At 39.1% G+C, this 26,877-nt stretch overlaps 1 protein-coding gene across 1 annotated transcript in view; it reads right to left on the bottom strand.

Annotated features, from left to right (window-relative positions):
• Positions 1 to 24,193, bottom strand: part of proza (protein Z, vitamin K-dependent plasma glycoprotein a) — a 38,208-nt gene extending 14,015 nt beyond the window's left edge. Inside the window, exons 1-5 of the mRNA XM_048152694.1 lie at positions 24,008 to 24,193; positions 23,692 to 23,784; positions 3,293 to 3,462; positions 2,604 to 2,628; positions 1,020 to 1,133 (exon numbers count right to left, since the gene is read on the bottom strand). Coding sequence (XP_048008651.1) covers positions 1,020 to 1,133; positions 2,604 to 2,628; positions 3,293 to 3,462; positions 23,692 to 23,767 — 385 coding nt within the window. The 5' untranslated portion in view covers positions 23,768 to 23,784; positions 24,008 to 24,193. The remainder of the gene's footprint in view (positions 1 to 1,019; positions 1,134 to 2,603; positions 2,629 to 3,292; positions 3,463 to 23,691; positions 23,785 to 24,007) is intronic.
• Positions 24,194 to 26,877: the final 2,684 nt, after the last annotated feature.

Raw genomic sequence — 26,877 nt, forward strand, 5'->3', positions numbered from 1 at the left:
ATTTAAAATATAGTCTCGAACCCGTACGGGTCCCGGATCGGGTCCCGGGTCCTCGGGTCTCGGGTCTTCTTTGTAGACCTCTACCACAAGTACCGTGCCGAATTGAATTCTCTTTCATGTCTTCTTACACCTGAATGTTTAAATTGGCAAGGCTTAAAAACCCGATCGGGACAGTGACAGTTCTGTCAACTCTTGGCCACCGGGCAGTCCTTGTTGTTGAGCCCTGCGTTTAGATCTAGCGTGTCAATTCTCTGGCGTGTGTAAGCTTCTCTTAGAGATGAGGATATGCATAGTAAACTAGGCATTGTAAGCATCTGTGACGAGCAGGGCGGGCGAGGCCGGTGACGCGAGTGTTAATGATCTTCACCTGTGAGGCGCATCGGCCTCGAGTCTCTCACGGAGGAGCTCCGGAGGCATAAAAGGAGGAGCGACGACAGTGAAGGACAAGAGAGGACCAGGCCTGGACTTTATTTTATGTTTTATTATGTTTGTGTGGCCGGCAGACGTCTGCGAGGGTCTGCCGGCATTACTTTCGTTTTGTATTTGTTTATTTTGGTATTAAAGTTTTGTTGAATGTTCGCCGGTTCCCACCTCCTTCTTCACGTATATACGAACTGTGTTACAGCATCATATATGGTTACTTTGGGGAGGAGATGGGGTGGGAATGCATGTACGCACAATCTTCTGCTGATTGGTTTCTAAAGGCAGTTTTGTGCAGGTTCTGGCATACGTGGCATACTTTGAAATCAACGCAAAGCTTTACACATGAGACCCCAGACATGCCTCAGAAATGTGGATGCGTAAATATCAAGGACATTTTGATTTTCCATTTCATGACCCCTTTAATGTGTACTTTTAAAAAGAGCTCAATGTGCTCAAAAGCATCTCCTGAAAATGTGCAGTGCTGTGAATGAGATGCATTGTTTTTATTTTTTTATTTTTTATTTTTATATATTTTTAGAAAGAAATCATGAACATGAATGAAGTTTTTCCAAATCAACATGGGTTGAGTTACATACCCGTCTCGCAGTGGATTCCTGTAAAGCCTGATTTGCAAATGCAGTCATAACCGCCCACACTATCTGAACACATGGCTCCATTTTTGCATGGATGATCAGCACACTGGTCACCATCTAGTACGTGAAACATCATCAGGGTTAACACAAACAATACACAGAAAACATTATATATCTGTTATTGTATCCAACCCAGACTACAACATATCTTAAGCATTATTAAATGTTTTTTTTTTTATGATTTATTATGACTTGTCAATCACAGTATGCTCACACCCAATACTTTTTTATGATGACCACTAAAACTATATAATCAACTGCTGTCCCAGGAAAACTAAAATCCCTCTGTTACACTTTACATGTACTTGCTATAGTAATAACAGTAAATTATGCATAATTTCATGCAACAAACCCTAATCATAATCCTAACCCTATAGTAAGTGGCAATAAGTGAAATAACTGATTCCACTTGCCTTAAAGGATTAGTTCACTTTCAAATAAAATTTTCCTCATAATTTACTCACCCCCATGTCATCCAAGATGTCCATGTCCTTCTTTCTTCAGTCGAAAAGAAATTAAGGTTTTTGATGAAAACATTCCAGGATTATTCTCCTTTTAGTGGACTCCACTGTTGAGGGTCAAAATTACAGTTTCAGTGCAGCTTCAAAGGGCTTTAAACGATACCAGATTAGGAATAAGGGTCTTATCTAGCGAAACGATTGGTCATTTAAAAAAAAAAAAATGTAAATGTATATGCTTTACATAAACAAATGATTGCCTTCCAAGTGGTTCCGCCAAAACTGCATTTTCGTATTCTTCAAAAAGCTTACGCTGTGTGTCCTATGCCTTCACTATTCAACTTGCGGAATGAAAGCAGCGCCAGTTCCATTTTTTTCATAAGTAGAATAGGGAAGGCGTAGGACATACAGCGTAAGCTTTTTGAAGAGTACGAAAGTGCTCTTTTGGCAGAACCACTTGGAAGGCGAACATTTGTTTATATAAAGCATATACATTTACATTTTTTTTTCGAAAATGGCCAATCGTTTCACTAGATAAGACCCTTATTCCTCGTCTGGTATCATTTAAAGCTGCACTGAAACTGTAATTTTGACCTTCAACTGTTTGGAGGCCATTGAAGTCCACTATAAGGAGAATAATCCTGGAATGTGTCAAAAACCTTAATTTCTTTTCGACTGAAGAAAGAAGGACATGGACATCTTGGATGACATAGGGGTGAGGAAATTATGAGGAAATTTTTATTTGAAAGTGAACAATTCCTTTAATTGGTTTGATTGGACTATGTCTTCAATCCTGCTCCTGGAGGGCCACTGTCCTGCTGAATTCAGCTCCAACCCTAAACAAACACACCTGAACCAGATAATCAAGCTCTTCAGGATCGCTTGGAAATCACAGGCTGAAGGTTGGAAATAAACTTTTCAGGACAGTGGATCTCCATGAGCAGGGCTGAAGACCTCTCTGCTATAATGGATATCGATTTTCTTGCATTTGGAAAGACAACTGGCACCAGCCTTCCTCACATGACCATCATTCATCTTTAAGTTTCTTTCTGCAGCATTCACAACTTACCAATGTAGACAGACCAGAAGATATCCTTTAAAGAAACAAACACAATCCATTTAAGTCTGTATATAATTACAAGTGCAATTGTGAATATTAGCAATATTATTTAAAGTGTAGAGTAGGGGTGTGCGATTCTCACAAAAAAAATTATATCCCAATATTTTTTCCAAATATTTGGTTTAGGCCTGTCATGAACAGCTGATTCCTAAAGCTTTTCATATTCTTCTTATTCTGTGCGGTGCTCATAAATGTACTGATTTATTCGGTCACTGAATCAATCACTGATCTGCTGTGGTTGACAATTTTTGTTTGACAAAATAAAGCAAAAACAAAATATTGACAATATTGGGTCTAAAATGTAACTCAAAATGACAACTTATTTTTTATATAATATCATTCGAATACTTTTGTGATATTGGTTGACAATATAATTTGATCTTGGATGGGTGAGGAATGTCCCTGTAGGCCTAGATCTTGAATTTCAGGGTCATTATTAAGACATTACTCTACTGTACAGCTCACCAGGAATCTGTGCTCTCTCTCAAGGTGTGTTTCTGTTTTGTTTGTTTTTTTTAAAGTGAATGATGTCAGCCAGCACATTGTTAAAAAAATAATTACACTATTATCATAGATGATGATACATATCGCACAACCCTACTGTAGATGGGTGAATTTATTGGAAGGCTCAGACTCACTGTCCGATAATTATCCTGGAAGACTTCTCTTGCTTCCTCATAATCACAAACTTCCTCTAAACACTCCCTCTCAAGGTTGGCAGGGAGTTTTGCCTCTTCATCACCGGTGTTGCTTCTCTTCTGACGGGAAATTACATTAAGTGCATCCCACTTTTCCAAGAACAGAGGTGCTGAAGTATGTAGGGACACAGGAAAATTGTGAAAATTACATTTTGTAAACAAGTATGAAAATTATTTTATATATTATGAATGGTAGACGTTGAACCTGAAAAACAGATAAAAATGATATTTATAGTGGTGAATAGGGATGGACTCAAGTACTCGAATGTGACAGCGACGAGTGATGACTGTATTCACTTTGATCATGAAAAATAAAGTTAAGTGCTTGCAGCGTGTAGGATTATTCCCGAACAAAGCTCACCAAATTTAGCCTGACTACGTCAGACTTCCTACTTCCGCTCAATTTCATTTCGCTTCTGTACTCAGTCTGATACAGCGTCATAGCTTTGTGTTTGCCACCGGTCTGGAAACAGCCGGGCCAATCAACGAACAGAGGGCGGGCTGAGAGCCGTGACGTAGATGCTAAGCGCCGAGTTTTACATTGTAGGTTAGAGAAATCGAAAACCGAAACGACCGCGGAAATGGGAAACGAGACACGGGATGCAAACTTCGGGATGCATTAACTTCGCATAATCTGCAAAAGTCGTTTACAGCCATGTTCACTCCGGTATTTCGCTCACATCATCATGTGTTTACAACAGGTTTACAGTGGAAGTTCAATCATAGATTTGAGTTAGATGCATGATGTCTGTGCTTCGATGCGGCTGTACAGGCGGATAACATACGTCATAACTAAACGTATCTGATTGGCTTACGGGTAACCAATGATTTTAAACTTCAGACAAGCGTCCCCTAGCGAGAGAGAAAACACTTCTCTATTATGCCATTCCAGACTCTGTCTACAAAGCAAAGTGAAGTAGCAGAGTCTGGTATTACCAGGCTACACCAAATTACCACAAACTCCACATTCCAAAGATCAAAGAGTCAACTCATTCCCTTACTGAACCATTTGTGAGCCATAAAGTTGGATCTGGAAACTAAAATGGCTGATCGAAGATGGCCCCTCAATGTCTGCTTAATTACAAATGCATTTGATTGTAGTAACAGAGCAAAAGATCAAAGAGACTCTCTTTTGCTGTGTTGACTTTAAGAAAACAGATGGATCAGCAAACACCAAGGTGTAAATTCACGGTTATCAGAAAACTTGGCCCTGCGACACATCTTGAGGTGAAGATCACAGCAGGGCACCATGGGAATCACCCACAAGAAACTTTCCCTCTGCCCAGCTTTGCATTTCAAAAGACATTCCAAAGTTTCAGAGACAATTTAGAAAAATACTGCCAGAGATATGAACTTATCACCAAAAGCAGTCTCTAACATATCATATGTATTAAGCATGTTTTATTTTGTTCATGGAACGTACGTAATTCTTTCTGTGTGTTTTAAATATTGATTACTGGTAAATTTGAAGAAAATCTACCTCAATTACAGAAAGTGTGTACTGTTTGGTATGGTTGTGATGGATGAATGCTTTCCAGTATTTTGATGCAAAATTGATTTATGTAAGATGTATGACTTTTGAACCAGCAAAATTAACTTCTCAAAGTTCTGACCAAAATCCCTAAGTTTGAGAACAAAGGACTGTAAGGACAGTATGCTAATTGCATACAAGGACAGGAGAACTGGGCGTGGGACCCCGCCCAAAACAGGACCTGATTGGCTAAAACAATCGGAAAGGCGGAACCAACAAACCGTTCAAAACTCAATACTGCGCATTGTGAAAGTGCTTGCTTGCTTTTTGCTTTCTGCTTTTGCTTTCGGCTTTTGCACTTCGTCTTGGCATTCGCTGAGGCGGCGGACCGAACATCGTCCTGCCTGCAAGCCAAGCCATTTCAAGACTCACTCAAACCCCTGCAAGAAACTTCGTTGAATTTCGCAGCTGAGGACTCACCAAAAGACCTTTGTTCCAGCAACTCCTTGAGACGCAGAGAGACACTCACACAGCAACGCGTAAACCCTGCTATCCAAAGAAGACTCCATTTTCTGCAAAGCCAACTTCTTCCCCACGGACGTCGTCCTTCAGAACTCTTGACCGAGCCACGCGCTTCCTTCAACTCCGTCACGAAGGGAACACGCGCTTAAAGGAGCAGCCAACGCAAGTAACACAGGTCTCCTAATTTTGCTGAGCTGGTGCAATTTTATTAAGCAAATGAAACTATGGTTGAATTGCTAGTGTATTAATTCTCTCAGGTTACGGTCAGAGAAACTTGTTAAAAGCTAAACAACTGGGGAATCCATTCACCTCCAAACAATAACCTCACCATTTCCCTGTAACTGAATGAATGAATGTGTGTGTGTGTGTGTGTGTGTGTGTGTGTGTGTGTGTGTGTGTGTGTGTGTGTGTGTGTGTGTGTGTGTGTGTGAGTATATGTTTTTCGTTAGATTAGTTTGTGCGTAGTAGATTTAGTTCAATAAAGTCTTGTTTGATTTTCCATACATACAGTGTCTTGTGCTGTGCTTACCAAATTGCTGCCTTAAACAAAGATCATGCTACTTGCTCATAATCATAATCATAATTATTAATCATAACAAAATATTATTACTGTTGGCCACAGAATAATAATTTTGTCCAGAATTGGTAAAAATACTGTAACCTCAATTTTTCGGTGGACGAATAATTGATAAAGTGTTAAATATTGATTCTGAATCATTCACGGTGAATCCGGTTCTTATTAAATGTAATTTAATTACATTTTGATTCGATATTTGGGTTTAATTCCTACATATCTGGTGGAGAATATGCTGGCAGTTTAATCCAATTTGTAAGCACAAAACAAGTCACTTGTAATTGTACTTTTCTATTGATCCGGAAGATAGAATAGAGACAGAAACGAGTCTTTTTGATTGTCGTGTAATGCTACGAGCGCATAACAAGGCGCGGTGTGGATGAATGAAATTTGAGCTCGAGTTGTTTGTTTGTACGTTTTGTCATTGTTAAATCTGCAGTAAGTGAACTTAAGATCGTCTTTTGAGACGAAAAGAAAGTCGCCCTAAAGCGCACCAGGAAAAGAGTAAGCGTGTCCCTTGCTTTTGTTCCTTAAGGCCTTGTAAAAGCTAGATTTGATTTAATTATTGCGTGTTCCAATTTTAAATCAACTAAGCTAAACTCCCGCAGGTTAACATTGGAAGTAGCTACCTAATGTGCCTGTTTGTATCAACTCACTCAGTGAAATGATATATATTATTTGTAACACTGCGCGTGTTCGAATCTGATTTGAATGGGAGTATTTTGAAAATTCTTGATCAAGTAATTTGTTTGCAGTAAATCCTGCATGTTGTTGCGTGTTCAGAAACTGACACGAATAATTAAAATCCGCCGTGATTTTCAATAACGTTATTGTTTTAACTGCAGTAAACCTGCCCTTTAAGATAAAATTTGTCTCACTCTAACGAGCTGAGAATATTAAACTGCGCATCGTAAAACTACGAGTAGCGCCATTGTTTGTGCAAGACTGAAATGTGCCGCCATTTCATGTAAATGCTCTAAACTTTATCTGCACGCTGTAACCACGTGCGTTTGTAACTGTGCTTTCGCTGTGCGTCGCCATAGTAACAGCCGTGGCACGGAAGTCAGAGAAAACTTCCTGGATAATTCTCGCTGCGCCACATTGTAAACAACTCAGGTAGCCTAGCTAACGGAAGCCGCGGTATTTAAGTTAAAGCCTATGCTAAAGCCATTAGCCTAAAAGGTTAGCGGTTAGAGCATAAGTATTTTTGTAGCTCGCTGAAGCTAAATGCAGTGTGTTTGGAGCAGTGTTGAAGTGTTTTTACCCTTTCACCTCTAAACTCTAATATTTTAGAGTCTTTTCCATCTTCTTCTTCCTTCTTTATTTCCAACTCTCTTCCCATCAAAAAGAATACTGACTTAGGAGTATTTAATTTGTGATAAAACCACAATTAATTACGCTACTTAAAACTATATATAATCACGAACCCATTGACATTATATTGACAATTCCCTCAATTGTGTAAGAGTAAACCTTGACCTTCAAAGCTCAGGTTGAACCAGTTACCAATTGTATAAGCCATCCTTTTTTTTTTGTTTGTTTTTTTTGTTTTTTGTTTCATATTTATTTTATTTTTATTTCCTTTTATTATTTTTGTTTTTGTTTTCATTTCACTTTATCCTTAGTTTGTTTTCTTTCATTTGCTTCCCTTATTTATTTTTCTACTTTTACTTGTTTTCTCTCCCTTATTCAATTTACCATGCTGACTGGTTTATTTGAATTTTAATTACTTGGCCATTGCCATTTTTACCTCCCCTGTCATTCTCATTTATTTTAAACAAATGATGATGGATGCCATTATGTATTTGTTTTAAGTAAAGAGATGAGGATTTAAATTTTTGTTTTGTTTTATTTTGTTTTCTTTAGAGGTTTAATTTTTTTTTTTCTTTTTTTTTTTTTTCTCTTCTCCCCCCTATTGCCAATGCTTTTCCTCATTTGCTCCTCCCCTTTTCACTTAAGTCCAATCTTCACTGGGAGCAGCACATTTACACCTATCTGTGTTGAGACCTAAAAATATATAGTTAAAGCCCTGTGAGTTTAATGATAAAGTGCAAACAATTCCTTTGAACTTTTGCTTTATTTAGGTATAAACCAAATAACAGCAGCTTTTCACTCACAGATAAACATAGTGGATGAACAATAGCAGAACTATTGGTCAAAATTCCACATGCTAATTGAATCAGTCTCCTTTTTCTCACTGTCATCTAATTCTCTCTTAGTCTCTTCCGTTTTCTTTCTTTTGTTTTGTTTTGTTTGTTTTATCTTTCTCCCCATGCCATTTCTGGAACCGAACCTGTGAGAGTTATACAGTGATTACAGAAACTTTCTGGATAACTATTTATAAATAGTTTGAAATTTTAAGCAGACGTTTAAACTCACTCTCCCTTTCAGCATATCACCTTCTGAAATTTCGGTAGCCTACCCAGCCTAAATTTGAAAAAGGAACAAGAAGCGACTGCCATTCGCCTAACACGTTCTAAAAAGAAAAAGAAAACAAAGAGCACATGAACAGGTGTATGGTGTCAATCCTATAAAAATAAAATTATTGATGTTAACATTTTCTTCCAACCAGGAGAAAAGTATAACAGCAATAATACACTGCATTGAGAGATTGTAGTTCAGATAAAAAAAAAGAAAGTTTTTTTTTTTCTCTTGACTACTTTTCCCATTTGATCTTCATTGAAGTATCTCCATTTAACCCCATACAGAATTCCTTTTTTTTTTTTAACACAAACATTATTCTTTCTATTTTCATTGGAAACTCTTTCATAAAAAAAAAGAGACAATTTTTTTGTTGTTTGCCTTGATTGCTATCTGCATTGTTTTACCTCTGCTCTCTTTCTCTTCCCCTCTCCTCAGCTGTGTCCTCCCAAGTTGTATGCACTGTTTTCTCTTACAGAGACTACGCGACAGCAGTACACTTCACTAGAGGCCCCACAGCTTCAGCACACAACACATAACTGCCCATCACACTTAGATCACACAATTTTTTTTTTTTAGAACGATCTGTGTCAGTCTCTTTTCCAGGTCTCTTCCCCACGTGCCAACATGTCTCGATCTACCGACCCCATCGCCTATTGGGAAGATTTAGAGAACTGGCTGAGTGCAGTGACAGGAAGTCTCTTACCCCAAGCCGCTGACAACCTACGGCAACACACACAAGATCAACTGGATGTTAACATAACAGACATCATGGCACAGGATCCACTCCAAAGCTTCAACCACAAAGAACTAGCAAAGATCACCGGTTTCCTGAGCCACACACTGATAGCCACACTCAAGTTGAGCGACAAGAAAACAGCCCACCTCCAGGAGGAGCTGACCCTCGCACGTCAACGCATCAACCAGCTAGAACTGGAAACGCAGGACCAACAGGAAAGGTCCAATGAGATGGAGATAAGTACCAAAAGGGAAATTAAAAAACTCCAAGAGACATTGATAACCACCACACAAAATTTAGAACAAGCAAATGCTGCTCAAGATGATCTGACCAACAAGCTGCAGTATGCAGAACAGATACTGGAAAAGGCCAAAGTTGATTTGAGAGACAAGAGCAGCCGAATAAAGGCCCTTGAAACCCATCTTGAAAAGTCACGAGACGAGATCCGCAGTTTAAACCGCCAACTGGACTATGTAAAAGAAGAATCTGACTCAATAAAAGAAGAACTTAATCATCCTTATGAGCTGCATCCTGAGTCAACAAGGACTAGACACACTCTGATTTCACCTCTGCCTAGCAGAGCTGCATCCCCTATCCAGGGACCAACACATTACAAAAGAACTGAAGTAACACCACTAAAACATTCTCCCACCTGCTCAGAGGAACACTATCCTGCTGACCAAAGAAAGGGTAATCTCCAAAGGGAGTCTGAAGTGGCATGCAGCCTGACGTTAAAAGACCTCGACAAACTTGCCAGAAACATCCACAAATTCACTCCGAATGTGGCAGGAAGTCAAGATGTCCAGGCGTATCTACAAGACATTGACTTCCACCTGGAGATGAGAGCTAACGTCACAGACAGAGATAGACTTTACTTACTCCGATCAACATCCAGTCCTGAGGTGAGAAGTTTCTTAGACAGACAGCCCACACACACCAAGTCTGATTACCACCTCCTCAGAGAAGCCCTTATCAAAGAGTTTTCGGACCCAGAGTCTGACCAAGGACTGGTAGCCGCCCTAGAAACCAAGCAAGGCCGGCATGAATCACCTCAAGTATTTTACAACAGACTCAGACGAGCATACTTTGGGGCACGCAACGAACCTGACATGGAAGAAGACCTAAACTTCAAAACACTTTTCCTGAGAAACCTCCACCCTGGAGTAAGCCATCATCTGGGCATCATGGCCTGCCCTCGATCCATGACTATACAACAGTTAAGGGATTTGGCACACAAAGCTTTTGGCAAGCAGAAGATGGCCTCAGAAAAAGGGACCAAGCAAATAGAAGTCTTTGATGTCAACACTCAAAATCACGAACTTTCCTTAGAGGGCATCCAACATCAGGACAGCGCCATACTGCCACCTAAAGAACGCAGAGAATCCTCCTTCAGCAAAGAATGGAACTCTCATGCCAGCGTCAGACCCAAACAACTAAACAACCATGGGTACAGGCCACGAGAACAGCCACACGCATCTAAACGTCACTGGGAGAAATCCTGGAACCAGCCATGGTCGCAAGAAAACCGCTGGGACAACTCATGGAACCAGAAACAGTCATATGGAAACTCATGGGGAAAAGGTTCATGGCAATCCAACAGAATGTCCAAAGGAAACCGACAGCCAACCCCACGAGCAACAAGCCCAAGGAATCTACCAAGAAACTCCCATCACTATTGGCATCAATCAGACCAACTCAACCATGGGTCCACACAAGAACAAAAGACTGAACCAGGTATGAGCTCACAAGAACTGATGCAGATGTTCATGAGAGAATTTTTTAAACGCAATGAAGAAGACAGGAAATGGGAAAAGAAAAATAAGTCAGATTCCGCATAACTAGAGGCGAAGTAAAGAAACAGCGACTACATGGTACACCACAACACTCTGTACAATAACCATCCATGTCACACTCACTATCCTCAAACTACCACAAGTGAAGCTGCAATCGCAGAACCAACAGAGGAACCAGAGACTGAACCTAAATGCCTAGCAACAGAGTTAGAACCTGATCCAATACCTGTCGATTTCTTCCACAAGAACCAAGCCAAGAAAAGGGGGGAAACCAAAAGTGACTGACACAGATCAATGCTACCACACATTACATTATATCTAGGAAAACATACAGTTTTCTTCCCAAACACATTATCATACTTCATTTTATTTCATTTTAAGGTACTCCCACACTGAGATTGTCCCCTCTAACAAGCAATTCTGATCCCATAGGTGTCATTACTAACGCTCCCTTTCTTTCTCTTGTTTTCTTTCTCTTTTCACCTAAATTATTTAAAACCAACAGAGAACTGAGTTAGGGCTAAACAGTAGGATTGACCCATTACATCCATTGTGCCCAAAACATGGATTACCGAGTCCCATGATCTAATCGTCATGGCACCCTCGCAACTGATCAAAACACCCTAACCGTCCGACCAAATCAAAAGATTTTCCTCTAACTGTTTGCTTTGTTTGCTTTTCCCTGTTACCAGGATGATATTCGAATTCACCATCCTGTCTAGCCACGCAAAGGGGGGTGATGCCTCAACCCAAAGTGGCATCGACAGGCCCCGCGTTGACAATTGTGTTCCGTGAACAGCCAGGGTTGTTAAGAACAAACCCCCAGCACGCTTTCCAACCAAACCATCCAATTAATCAACAAACTCTTTTTGGTACTTCAAATTGACCTCAATCAAATGAAATGCGTAACCATCCCACTGTCCGATACGCTGCTTGAGATCACTTCCCCAGTTGATAGCCTAGCTATGAGTAGGATCAAACCATATTTAACTTTTGTTTCGTCTCGTACAAAACATTTTTCACTGTCTACTACTGTGGTCCAAATCAGTCCGATTTAGGCCCATGATATCCCTGTACTAAACCAAATCCTTGCACCAGGGCTCAGTGAATGATGGAGTGTTGTGTTATCTTTGCATGTATGCCTGTCTCTCTCTCTCTCTCTGCCTGTTTCCTCAGCGCCCGCCGATGTCCGCACCAGGAACATCAACGTCCGCAAGGGGGGGATATGTAGGATTATTCCCGAACAAAGCTCACCAAATTACCACAAACTCCACATTCCAAAGATCAAAGAGTCAACTCATTCCCTTACTGAACCATTTGTGAGCCATAAAGTTGGATCTGGAAACTAAAATGGCTGATCGAAGATGGCCCCTCAATGTCTGCTTAATTACAAATGCATTTGATTGTAGTAACAGAGCAAAAGATCAAAGAGACTCTCTTTTGCTGTGTTGACTTTAAGAAAACAGATGGATCAGCAAACACCAAGGTGTAAATTCACGGTTATCAGAAAACTTGGCCCTGCGACACATCTTGAGGTGAAGATCACAGCAGGGCACCATGGGAATCACCCACAAGAAACTTTCCCTCTGCCCAGCGTTGCATTTCAAAAGACATTCCAAAGTTTCAGAGACAATTTAGAAAAATACTGCCAGAGATATGAACTTATCACCAAAAGCAGTCTCTAACATATCATATGTATTAAGCATGTTTTATTTTGTTCATGGAACGTACGTAATTCTTTCTGTGTGTTTTAAATATTGATTACTGGTAAATTTGAAGAAAATCTACCTCAATTACAGAAAGTGTGTACTGTTTGGTATGGTTGTGATGGATGAATGCTTTCCAGTATTTTGATGCAAAATTGATTTATGTAAGATGTATGACTTTTGAACCAGCAAAATTAACTTCTCAAAGTTCTGACCAAAATCCCTAAGTTTGAGAACAAAGGACTGTAAGGACAGTATGCTAATTGCATACAAGGACAGGAGAACTGGGCGTGGGACCCCGCCCAAAACAGGACCTGATTGGCTAAAACAATCGGAAAGGCGGAACCAACAAACCGTTCAAAACTCAATACCGCGCATTGTGAAAGTGCTTGCTTGCTTTTTGCTTTCTGCTTTTGCTTTCGGCTTTTGCACTTCGTCCTGGCATTCGCTGAGGCGGCGGACCGAACATCGTCCTGCCTGCAAGCCAAGCCATTTCAAGACTCACTCAAACCCCTGCAAGAAACTTTGTTGAATTTCGCAGCTGAGGACTCACCAAAAGTCCTTTGTTCCAGCAACTCCTTGAGACGCAGAGAGACACTCACGCAGCAACGCGTAAACCCTGCTATCCAAAGAAGACTCCATTTTCTGCAAAGCCAACTTCTTCCCCACGGACGTCGTCCTTCAGAACTCTTGACCGAGCCACGCGCTTCCTTCAACTCCGTCACGAAGGGAACACGCGCTTAAAGGAGCAGCCAACGCAAGTAACACAGGTCTCCTAATTTTGCTGAGCTGGTGCAATTTTATTAAGCAAATGAAACTATGGTTGAATTGCTAGTGTATTAATTCTCTCAGGTTACGGTCAGAGAAACTTGTTAAAAGCTAAACAACTGGGGAATCCATTCACCTCCAAACAATAACCTCACCATTTCCCTGTAACTGAATGAATGAATGTGTGTGTGTGTGTGTGTGTGTGTTTGTGTGTGTGTGTGTGTGTGTGTGAGTATATGTTTTTCGTTAGATTAGTTTGTGCGTAGTAGATTTAGTTCAATAAAGTCTTGTTTGATTTTCCATACATACAGTGTCTTGTGCTGTGCTTACCAAATTGCTGCCTTAAACAAAGATCATGCTACTTGCTCATAATCATAATCATAATTATTAATCATAACAAAATATTATTACTGTTGGCCACAGAATAATAATTTTGTCCAGAATTGGTAAAAATACTGTAACCTCAATTTTTCGGTGGACGAATAATTGATAAAGTGTTAAATATTGATTCTGAATCATTCACGGTGAATCCGGTTCTTATTAAATGTAATTTAATTACATTTTGATTCGATATTTGGGTTTAATTCCTACAAGCGCCAATCTGCCATATACACAGCAATACGAGAACAGGATTGTAATAGAATGTTGGGAATTCTTCATGCTTTAGTTGGCCATGTATCAGCATTGTTGTTATGGGAAGATCGCATCCACAATGGGAGTTGCCCTTTCAAACTAGCACGGTCAAGTTCATGTGCGCATTTGCATCCTTTTGTGCAGAAGTTGTAATCAATAACATAGAAGCAGTGTTATTTTTTATAGTCATATGTTCATGCTTTCATGTCATATTTTTGTCAACATTAATTTTCGTAACAGTCTTAAAATATTTTCGATATCTCCATGAAGCACATGCCCCGGCCCCCGAGTACTCGTGTTTTGAGAATTGAAATTGGCAAAAATGCTCATCCCTAGTGGTCAACCAATATATATCATCAGGGCCAATATATCGGCCGATGTGTCTGAAGCAGGACTTTTATTTTGACAGTGTACACACAGACATCTCAGATTACTGAGTGCACTGTTGGTTAGTGTTTACTTACTTTTGTTCAGATTTTTAATTATATTTATAAAAAATTGTATCGATTGACTACTAGATATTTCAAATGTTTTCTGGTTATGTCCACCAAACATCTGCACATTGCTGAGAATCCATGGGTACCCAATGAAACATTACATAAAACATTTACATTGTCATAAACATTTACAAGCTTTGGAAACAACAGGAATATTTTTTAAATGTCATAATGTTCATTGTTTATATTATTTTATTTATTTTATTATTTTTATTTAAAGGTTCTCTAAGCGATCCTGAGCGGAGTAACTTCCTGTTGACGTTCGAAGTGTTGTCAAACAAAACAGAGGCTAGCTGGACCCTCCCTCCTCCTCCTCCCCCGCCTCCTCCTCCCCCTCCCCTCTGTGCTTCCTGAAACAGTCATGAACGTGCATTTAAAATCATTCCTGTCGGTTATTGGCTGGGGCATGTTTATTATGATTCGTGGTCCAGGCTGCACCAGTTTGTTTTTGTTGCCGTTTTCGGAACTTGTGGCGACTACAGAGATTGCGTTTTTTTACAGTGTGTTCAGGGGACAGGCAGCTAGCGGATAGTGAGGAGATGTTTGCTGTATGTGACAAAAAATGTTTTGGCCTAAAAACGCGTGACATCTAGAGGACCTTTAAGGTTTTTGATGAAAACATTCCAGGATTATTCTCCTTATAGTGGACTTCAATGGCCTCCAAATGGTTTGAAGGTCAAAATTACAGTTTCAGTGCAGCTTCAAAGGGCTTTATTCGATACCAGACGAGGAATAATGGTCTTACCTAGTGAAACGATCGGTCATTTTCGAAAAAATACAACTGTATATGCTTTATATAAACAAATGATTGCCGTGCATGTGCTTCCGCCAAAACCGCACTTTTGTATTCTTCAAAAAGCTTACGCTGTATGTCCTACACCTTCCCTATTCAACTTACGGAACGAACGCAGCGCCAGTTAAATTTTTTTCTGTAAGTAGGGAAGGCGTAGGACATACAGCGTAAGCTTTTTGAAGATGGATGAATCTTCAAAATGAAATGGATGAAAGAACATCATCTACAGCTCAACCTGGCTAAGACTGAGCTTCTCGTCTTCCCTGCCAATCCGACTCTAAATCACGATTTCAGCATCCAGCTAGGTACATCCTCAATTACCCCATCAAATCCGGCCAGAAATCTTGGAGTAATCCTTGATGATCAACTGACCTTCATAGACCACATTGCAAAGACGACTCGGTCATGCAGATTTGCACTATACAACATCAGGAAAATCAGGCCCTTTCTAACAGAACATGCAACACAACTTCTGGTCCAGGCCCTGGTCATTTCTAGGCTTGATTACTGCAATGCACTTCTGGCTGGACTGCCATCATGCACAATCAAGCCTCTACAAATGATTCAGAACGCAGCAGCACGTCTCGTCTTCAACGAGCCCAAAGAGCCCACGTCACGCCTCTCTTCATCTCTCTTCACTGGCTACCACTTGCTGCTCGCATCAAATTCAAGGCGTTGACGCTTGCTTACAGATCTACCACAGGCTCAGTACCCTCCTACTTCCACTCACTCTTACGAGTCTACACTCCTACCAGAAACCTGCGCTCATTAAAGGAGCGAAGGCTTGTGGTACCATCACAGAGAGGCACGAAATCACTTTCCAGAACATTCTCGTTCACTGTTCCTTGCTGGTGGAACGATCTTCCTGCCTCCATCCAGAATGCGGAATCCCTGGCAATATTCAAAAGACAACTGAAAACCCATCTCTTTCGTGAGCACTTAACCTCATCTTAAAAAAACAAAAAAACAAAAAACAAAAAAAAAAAAATACTAATTCCTATCCTTTCACTTCCTCTAATCCCTCTCTATTGTATCTTAGGATAATCTGAGCACTGCCTATAACTTGTATTATGAGCACTTCTTGTCTATTTGCCTCGTCATGACGACTCGCTTGTTGTATTCCTCACTTGTAAGTTGCTTTGGATAAAAGCGTCTGCCAAATGAATAAACGTAAATGTAAATGTAAATGAAGAATACGAAAGTGCGGTTCTGGCGGAACCAATTGGAAGGCGATCATTTGTTTATATAAAGCATATACATTTACATTTTTTTTCGAAAATGACCGATCGTTTTGCTAGATAAGACCCTTATTCCTCGTCTGGTATCATTTAAAGCCCTTTGAAGCTGCACTGAAACTGTAATTTTGACCTTCAACTGTTCAACTGGAGGCCATTGAAGTCCACTATAAGGAGAATAATCCTAGAATGTTTACATCAAAAACCTTAATTTCTTTTCTACTGAAGAAAGAAGGACATGGACATCTTGGATGACATGGGGGTGAGTAAATTATCAGGAAAATTTTATTTGAAAGTGAACTAATCCTTTAAGGATCCAAATGCAGCATTCATTAAAGGGTAATCCAAAGACGTAGTCTAAGTAACAGGCAAGAGGTCATAAACACACGGTAAGCAGTTCAACACAAAACACCAGGCGGGAAACTCGGGCAAACGGGGCAGTGTTGCCAACTGCTTTCAATTGAAAATAGCTAAATCTGATCGCTAAATATCACTAGATGACATCATAATGGCGATTTCAGTGATATATTTAAATATAAATACAGATCATTGAGTGAGATAAGAATCTAGATAAGGTTTTTCCATGAAGTTGCTAGATTTGTTGCTAGGCTTTTGAAAAAAGTCTCAAAAGGGTTGAGGGAGTTGCTAAATCTAGTGACAAAATAGCTAAATTAGCAACACTGATACGGTAATCCGGAAAATAGGCAGGTGTCAAAACCATGAAACAGATAATCACTGGAACGTTCAGAAATACAGTAGTAATAACACATACCAGATTTAACAACGAATGACTTCAGAATCGCTTCAGAAGGCATTTATTAACCCCCTGGAGTTGTATGGATTCATTTATTTATGGATGGATGCATTTTTTTGTCTTCAGAATTTGGGCCCCCATTCACAACCATTATAAACCTTGGAGTACTAAGGACATTTTTAAATATATCTCCGATTGTGATCGTCTGAAAGAAGATAGTATATACATCTAGGATGGCTTGAGAGTGAGTAAATCATGGGATATTTTTCATTTTTGGGTGAACTATCCCTTTAATACACAGGGGCGACATACAGAGATTGTACTACTCTCAAACCAAGCTTCAATCTGTGTACAACTTTATCCTAAATCACCTGACAGTTGACAGCTGACAAAGCATGACATTACCCTACAAAGGGTCTCAGTTTCCTCTGAAATGAACCAACCTTATGTCTTTACTGACTCTTTACTTGTTGTATTCAATAATTGCTTGATGACTGACCAATGATTAGTTTTGGTATTGAGAATTGTGAAATTTCACTGGTGTCTCAAATTTGGCAGTGGCACTAAGTGAAAATAGTTGTTAGATGCTATTCAGTGCAAATAGTGGCAGATACCTCAGTGTATTGTAGTATATTATAAAACAGTATGCAATAATAACATATTCAGTGTATATGGTTATTTTTATTAAAATCATAATTGGATGCTGCCTTATTGGGACATTACTGTCCCTGTTCCTAAAGCCCTTCTACACCCACCCAATAAACACTTTAATTGTATTTTATTAATTGATAAGTTTAATATGCTGTTAATCACTACACTTTATTGAAGTTCAGCTACTAAATGTAAGTGATCAATGATTTATTGCTTGTTCAAGCATGCAACAATATACAAATTTTAGCCTTGTCAGTTTGTAGAAACAGTACAAACTACAGCTGATAACATGACAGTTATGCAATGTGAAATTACAGAAACAATGTTATATCATTAACTGTGAAATCACACAACACAACTGTAATTTTACTGTAATTTACATTCAATTTCTATTGTAAAATACTGTGAAAGTATCAGTAGCCTTCCCACCGTTTTCCTGTAAACAGCCAGTGACAGCCAATGCATCTTTTTAGCTCTATGAATATATGCAATAAGCATTTCAAAAACTGGCTACCCCTCAACCATCAAAAGGTCTCTTAAAAGCATAAAAGAACACTTAAAAGTAAAGTAACACTTTACTTTTAGGCCTTCCACAGCATATTACGGATGTGTTAATGCACAGACTAGTATTACAGTAATATTTGTGTAATGTATGTGCTTGTTGCTTTGACCAAAAATTTTCCTACATTAAACTGGAACACTGATAAATATTTCAAAGTGCTTTCAGTCATTTTGACAGCAAATATTGTATTTCCCTGCATTCCAGTAAACAATGCTGATAGAGTTTAGAAGTGAAAAGGGAGATAAAATTACATTTTAAAGCACTCGTGTGGAAACAAACAGGGAAAGAGACGTGAATGAGGATTTGGGGGAAAAACAAGATTATTTGTGCATTTCAGTGATGGGATGTTGTTCATTAAATCAGGAAAGCAGATCACAAAAATCACAGCTTCTGTGTCTTTTTCATTTTGTTACAGCTGAAAACGAAGGAAAAAAAACAGTCAGGAGAAAACGAACAGCAGAATGAAGAAAATTCTTGCCACATATTGTTGTGATACCAATGTCACATTAAAATACCAAGTCTTTATTTTTCCAACAGATAAAAATAGAGCACAACGGAAAATTTGCAGCTCATTCAATCACACAGACAGATCAGAATTATTTGCCTTATTATATTATATTATAGAATTATTTGCAGTCTTATTATTTGGAATTATTTGTTTCACAGTCCTTTTGAAAGTCAGTTCCCAAAACCTATATTTTAAAATGGAGTAGGCTTGAAAGACTTTGAAAAAAGTGATGAAACCAAGCATCGGTACATTGTTCCTGCTGATCCGGCCTTCCCAGGTGAAAAAAAATAATAATACTTGAATACAGGCAAGTACATTTGTAGTACATTCTTATTTTTTGTGCTAAATAAAATATATAAGTTATACACTATAAATACACCAATTAAAAGTATATTTCTACTTCAGTAGTACTTCAGTGCACTTAAAAAAGTATACTAAATGCCACTAATACTTAAATTGATTTTTAGTGCATTGAAATAAAGTATACTACTGCAGACATATAGATTTTATTAGTGTATTTGTTAAAAGTGTGCTTTGAATGCTTTAAAAATTAGTTCAATCTTAGTAGACAATATAGTACTTATATAGTAATCCTAAATTTAAATTAAATTGATTTTATTAAAAAAAAATATTACTAATGTATTAGTTATAAGTACATTTGCTGTCCATAACTTTTTTTTGTGTTCAAAATTTACATAAATTATATAATGAGAATGTACAACATGAATCCATTTTCCAAACCGTGTTTTTGTCTTACCCTGAATCATTATGGTACACTTATAAGTGTTTATATTCTGACTATTTTAGACTGGTCTGGTAGGAACTGCTGCAGAGTAGCACAGTAACTGTGTGACTCGCCATAGACATACACTGAGAGAAGTAGCTCCGGCTACAATGTTCTTCCGCAAGATGCGTGCAGTTCTGTTTATTAACCGCTAGAGGGCCAAAAATGCTGGAATGCAGCTTTAAAGGGATAGTTCATCCAAAAATGAAAATTACCCCATGATTTACTCACCCTAAAGCCATCCTAGATGTCTATGACATTCTTCTTTCAGACAAATATACTCGGGGTTATATTAAATAATGTCCAGGCTAATCCATGCTTTATAATGGGAGTGGATGGTGCCCCAAATTCTAAAGACAGAATAAATGCACTCATCCATTATAAAAGAAGTCCACACGGCTCCAGGGGGTTAATAAAGGCCTCCTGAAGTGAAGCAATGTGTTTGTGTGAGAAAAATATCCATATTTCAAACTTAATAAACTGTAATCTCTAGCTTCCGCTAACTGTCATACGCACGTTCACGAGAGAGTGGCATCCCAGCTTATGACGTAGGCGCTGTAAATCTGCCACAAAGATAGACTAAAAACAGAGAATAAGACTTTTCTTAACTTACCTTGATTTATATAGCGCTTTTTACAGATTGAGTCAAAGCAGCTTTACAGTGATAGCTGGTATATAATTTTAGCTGCACAGCAGCTCTTAAAGAAAATGGTGTCAATGCAGGCAGATGCAAAGCACTGTTGAATATAAAATGTCAAGTGTCCCCAACTAAGCAAGACAAAAGGTGACAGCGGCAAGGAACCCACACTCCAACAGGTGACATCAGGTGGCAAACAGGTGGCAAATAGGTGGTAAAATGGAGAAAGAAAAAAAAAACCTTGGGAGAAAACAGGCTTAGTCGGGGGGCCAGTTCTCCTCTAGCAAAAAGTGCTTTGTTACGATTCAGGTAACTATCATAAGTCCGATAGGATCACAACATTCAAAGTATTTTGTCTTTGTAAAAAGTTTTTGAGCATGAGCATAAGCCTTGCGCGCTGTATACAAACCTTAGTAAAGCTTAGAAATAAAGCATTATTATAGTAAAGCTAACAGCTACAGCTACTTTCTAAAGCTACTTTACTCCCAGTCAAATGGTTTAGTTTATGCATGCAAACTTTTGTCATCGCAAAGCCATGCATTCATTAACGGTTTCTGTGAAACATCCGAGAGGATATCCGAACACGAAAAGAGTGCTGATCACTGACACCGCATGCTTGCTTTATTAAACAGAGTGAAACATCTGTCTACATTGACAGCTTCTCTGAGTGAAGTGGTCACTGATGCACCAACTGACTTTTTTCTGGATCTTCGCTATGTGATTGGAGCTTTAACTTTAACTTCTACATTTCCATAACTGTTTATTTCACACCGACATAATGAGTTGTTCTGAGTGTGGGTGGGACACTGATATCCCGGCTCCACTTCGGGCTCAATACTGTGCAGACTTGGGCTCCAAGTTCACTATGTGCAGACTCGAGATGTCAGCGCCATAATGGCACACTACTGGCTTCAGTTACTACAATGGAAGAGAGTGAAGGTGAGTCTATGGCCTCTAAATTGACATTCATTGTTCAGCACTCAAAAAGTCATCTGGTCTCACTGACTCTTCTTCTTCTTATTCCTCTTTTTTTATTACTCTCAAAGCTTCCTGCCAGACCAAGTAGGGCATGCTACAGCCTGCGGTGGACATCCAACTCCGGCCATATCCAAGTGTGATGGGAAGTTCGGATCATTTTACTCACTCAGATCTTTGAATCTTGTTCATCATTGCGTTCATTTCAGCAGAATATAATTAAAGTGTTACATGATAATAGCCAAATTCCCCAACACATCAACTTATGTGACATTTATCACATTTAGAATAAAAAAAAATTTGCAATGCAAGGCCAAATAATGAGAAACAGAAACTATGAATTAATTGCTTTGCTGGGTCTGTCAGTTCAGTTTATCTTAGCATCTGTTAGTTTACCTCACGTCAACTTACCTCCCCGTGTCACCCTGAAAACCCCTGTGGTAGGGGTAATGGTAAGTTGAGTGTTTCAGGTGTAAAGTTAGGTTTTAGGTGGCTTTCAGTGTGGTCTGCACGATTTTCCCCCCAAACCACTTCACCAGAAATCCAGATAATTTCCAGCTAATGCAGCTAATTTCATTTGTTAAGGCTACAGTGACAGCTAGGTTTAGGATCAGTGTTTGGTGTAGGTGTAGTTCCCAACCACATTCCTGGAGGCCCACTAACACTGCACATTTTGCATGTCTCCTTTGTCTGACACACCCATTTTAAATCTTTGAGTCACTACTAATGAGCTGAGAACCTTAAAGGTGCCATAGAACGTGTTTTCAAAAGATGTAATATAAGGTGTCCCCTGAATGTGTCTGTGAAGTTTCAGCTCAAAATACCCCATAGATTTTTTTTAATTCATTTTTTTAACTGCCTATTTTGGGGCATCATTAAATATGTGCCGATTCAGGCTGTGGCCCCTTTAAATTCTCGTGCTCCCCACCCCCGAGCTTGTGACTGCCTTAAACAGCATAAACAAAGTTCACACAGCTAATATAACCCTCAAAATGGATCTTTACAAAGTGTTCGTCATGCAGCATGTAGAACTTTAACCACATTTAACAGTACATTAGCAACATGCTAATGAAACATTTAGAAAGACAATTTACAAATATTACTAAAAATATCATATCATGGATCATGTCAGTTATTATCGCTCCATCTATTTTTCGCTATTGTCCTTGCTTGCTTACCTAGTCTGATGATTCAGCTGTGCACATCCAGTCGTCCTGCCCTTGTGTAATGCCTTGAACATGAGCTTGCATATGCAAATATTGGGGGCGTACATATTAATGATCCCGACTGTTACGTAACAGTCAGTGTTATGTTGAGATTCGCCTGTTCTTCGAAAGTCTTTTAAACAAATGAGATTTATATGAGAAGGAGGAAACAATGGTGTTTGAGACTCACTGTATGTCATTGTACTGAACTCTTGTTATTTAACTATGCCAAAGTAAATTCAATTTTTAATTCTAGGGCACCTTTAATCAGGTGTGTTTGATTGAGGAGACATGCAAAATGTGCAGTGTTGGTGGGCCTCCAGGAATGTGGTTGGGAACCACTGGTGTAGGAAATTTAATACTGTGACTGACATGACCAATAAAATCGGCTGCAGGGCGGCATGGGCCTGGCTTCTGTCATCACACTTGGATGTGGGCCGGGTTGGATGTCCACCGCAGGCTGCAGCGAGATGCTTCTCTGCCAGCCCATGTTGTCCAGAGAGGGGGAGCTAGACGTCATTTATTTGGCTCTGTCTGCAATGAGCAGCAACACTTGGAAGTTGGCAACATTTCATAAAAGCGAAGATGACGCAGTAGTGATTTGAGAGTCCCCTCAATCTCAACCCCAACACTGTCAAATTAGCAGACAGTCTCACTTTTGGGAGCGTTTGGTAGAACAAAATACATAAGGCAATCTTTTTGTTCAAATTTAATTTGTACAATATATAAAACAAAAACAATTCGCAGCAACAGTAGGGACATTTAAAGGGGAAACAGACGGACTTGGCAACCCGGGTAGTACTCGCAACGGGATTGATCACGTGGTGTTAGTTGCTATTCTCAACGCTTGTCTTGAGGGCCAATCGTCTTTTACAACGAGGCGTTTTATTTAAACAATTTATAAGGGCTCTAGGGAAGATTTACATTGGTATGTTAGAATCCAGTCTTTGCTTAATTGATTTCAACGATTTAAACGCTGAAGTGGCTAAATGTCTGACAAAAAGAAAACAGGAATGCGGCCCATGGAGATACGAAGACCAATGTTTTCAACCACAACAAAACGAGTTAGTGTTTTACAGACTCCAAAAGCTTTAAACGCAGTATGCTTTACCTGTTCTTTTGTGCAATCCAGCCGTCACGAAGCCAAATAAAACTGCGAGTGAAAGAAATCTTCCGAGATAAGCCATGATATGATGGTCGACGCCTGTGGAGAAAGCAGGGATAAATAACAGCGCGCTGAATTCAGCTGCGAGTTGTTTATTAACGGGCAGAACCGTTATTTCTAACACTGTCCTACATCTTCCGTTTACAGTTAGGAGAAACATTACATTCATACGCAGTGCTTGGTTTTAACCTCAACATGTAATGTAGGTTTACTGTCATTTACGTTAGCTTTTATTTATTTTATTCGATAATGGGTCACTCACCCGCTCAGCTGGTGACGCAGATCTGGACGAACTCTGTATTGACTGGAAACACTTACTGTAACTGCGCTGACAGTCTGCTATCCTATCGATTAAAGTTATTCAATCTGGATCAGACCCACATCAGAACATCTACTGTTATTCAGTAAACGCAAGACCCGTCCTGCGTTTGTGTATTTAACCACAAGAGGGTGCAATGGACTAGCAATTGTCGTTTTCCGTCAGATTTGCTTGAAAATGAATTATGTTCAACTACAATTTGATGTTTTCATCAGTTTCACCATTAGCGCAATTTTAAGCAGAGATTTACAGACCCACATTAAAACCATTTTGGCCAAAAGGGAAGACAACAATAGAAATGTAACAACAATGAATTAAAATGAAAGATATTTAGTGATATATAATGCCCCTAGTGAAAAAGGCAATACCAAACTGTACTTAAAAGTGTAAATGTAAAAATAAATTGACACATATATTAATCGAAAATACCCTGTGATTGTAGGGGAGACCGGGGGCAATTGTAAAAATTATAATGTAATAGTCTACCTTAAATACCAAGGACCACAATAAACTCCAGAGAATATATAGTTAAAGTTGCAAAATGAAAATGAAAATGTATTACAGAAATGATTAACATTCAGGCAAAAATTGTAGCAAAGTGATCATTTAAATGTTAACTCACAATTGAGACACTTGCGATTGCATTTAGTGTCCCACAATAAATGTAGCAAAATTCAACGTGGATTTGAAAATGCATTCCGGATGAAAATGCATGTCCCCGCCCCACCCTGCAAATTATTGCATTAAGGCAGGGCCAGGTTGGTGAAATAAGGACGCTACACAAACTGTGCATTAAGATCCGTATATTGCTCTGATTCAGAACTGCCATGCACACAGTAGAACAACACACTGCTGACTTCCTGTTACATGTGAACAATACTCAATTTCCCCACAAGGTGGAGCTGCTGCCTAAGCAGTACAACAGGACACCATGTAACACAGGTGTTGGAAACTGCTGTGTAGTGTCGTGGCAGATTTTCCCTTCAGATCTCGTCTCGAAGAAAAACTCGCAGAGTCTAAGTTCCAGGTCTCAGAAGTATTTAACTTTATTGTCAAGCAACAAAGTGAGATGCCAGCTCCGCATCTGAGGCTCCCTTAGCCAGGGCACAGTTTTATACATTTTTCTTATCTCTTAAAAACACACCAAATTAATATCATTGGCTTTTTCTTATCTCTTAAAATACACCAAAGTAATATCATTGGCTGGTAATATTCACCCTAACAGTTATTTTCCATGATATCATCTACGGGGGCTCTTCTCCCACACCTCCTTCCCATGTACTCCCCGACCTTTCTGCCATAGACACTTCACTAATATAATTGCAGGTGTTGCTTATGTAAGAGAATTTTCTTAGTAAGGGTGACCAGTTTCCAGCTACTGTACATCTTTTGACTTCATTTCTCATGGGCCTTCTGCCAATTTGATGGTCAACCCTTTTCCCATTGGCCAAATGAAACATTGTATCAAAACAGTCAACACTCCCCAGAGGCAAGAGGCCTTCACGTGACACCCTTAATAATGGTCTTGTTCATTTCACAGCCACCTGTTGTCTGGTGGAAAATTACCAACAAAATATGCTCAAGTAAACTTGTTTGACCCTTACAGTTACAAAGGCCAAGAGGGCCTCACAACACTTCTAGCTTTTATAGTAAGCAACCAAATTCTACAATTGTTTTCTATTGGATGGATAAAATACTCCATCAGTAGCTGTCCAAAATGTTTCTAAAATAGAGAAGAGAGAAATTCAGACATCAACAGAGTGAATTTTAGGAGCATTAGAGATTATCTGGGTGGGGTGCTTTCCAGTGTGTGAAGAGGGGTTTAAATATCAGATATTTTTGGGAATAGAAATTATTATTATTATTATTATTAAATTATTATTATATGAATAACACTAATTAGCTTTTAGATGGACTACCCGTCATTTTATTGATATATAATTGATGTATAAACAACAATCAGAACAATAAAAATAGAAAAACATACAACCATACTGATAGAGCAAGCAATGACCTTGGATAGCTTGTCTAAGATTATCTCTACGAGTTAAAGAAACTGGTGTAATAAAGCACCACTGACTCGCGGCTTTCATACATCACACGAAAAAAAAAGGTTTCCCCCTCATCAACAGTAAAAAGTCAGTATAGCTGACAACAAAAGTAAGTGAGTCACAAATCATTTGACTAAAAACATCTCAACTTGATAATCCATAGAATTGTCAATGCTCCCACCCTGCTCAATTTAAGAATGCATACAAAAACCAACAGTTATAAAAAACATCAATGGGAAAACCTATGGAACACAATCACATGGGAGTTAAAACAAATGAAGGAAAACTTATTCTTCTATCATTCTTATTTTTTTCATTAGGTTGGCAGGGCATGTCTCAGTTGCTTTCACATTTGTGGCACAAATAGTATTTGCTCCATTCTGTACATTCTTCATGGGCCCCAGGTGTGGCATGATAGACAGGAAATCCAAACCACCTTTGATCTGGAGTAGCTCCAGCTGACAGGTGTATCCCTTAAGACTGCAGTGGTTCTTCTCCATTCTCTTGACACTCATGTTGTGTGGAGAAGCTTTTGGATGAGGTCTGATTGTGACACCCTGTCTTGCCAGTAACCTGCTGGGTTTCTGGACTGTAGTTTCATCTGCATTCCATATGTATTTTGCACAGAAACCCTATTGTTTTACCTGTTAATTGTGTCCCACTTTTTGAGCATAGATATGAAAATGACTTTTCAACATAAATTGTTAAAAAAACTTGAATACATCAGAGCACAGACTTAAGTTTGGTATCTTTTTAAAGGGA

Source organism: Megalobrama amblycephala, linkage group LG1, assembly GCF_018812025.1.
Source record: "Megalobrama amblycephala isolate DHTTF-2021 linkage group LG1, ASM1881202v1, whole genome shotgun sequence".
NCBI lineage: Eukaryota > Metazoa > Chordata > Actinopteri > Cypriniformes > Xenocyprididae > Megalobrama > Megalobrama amblycephala.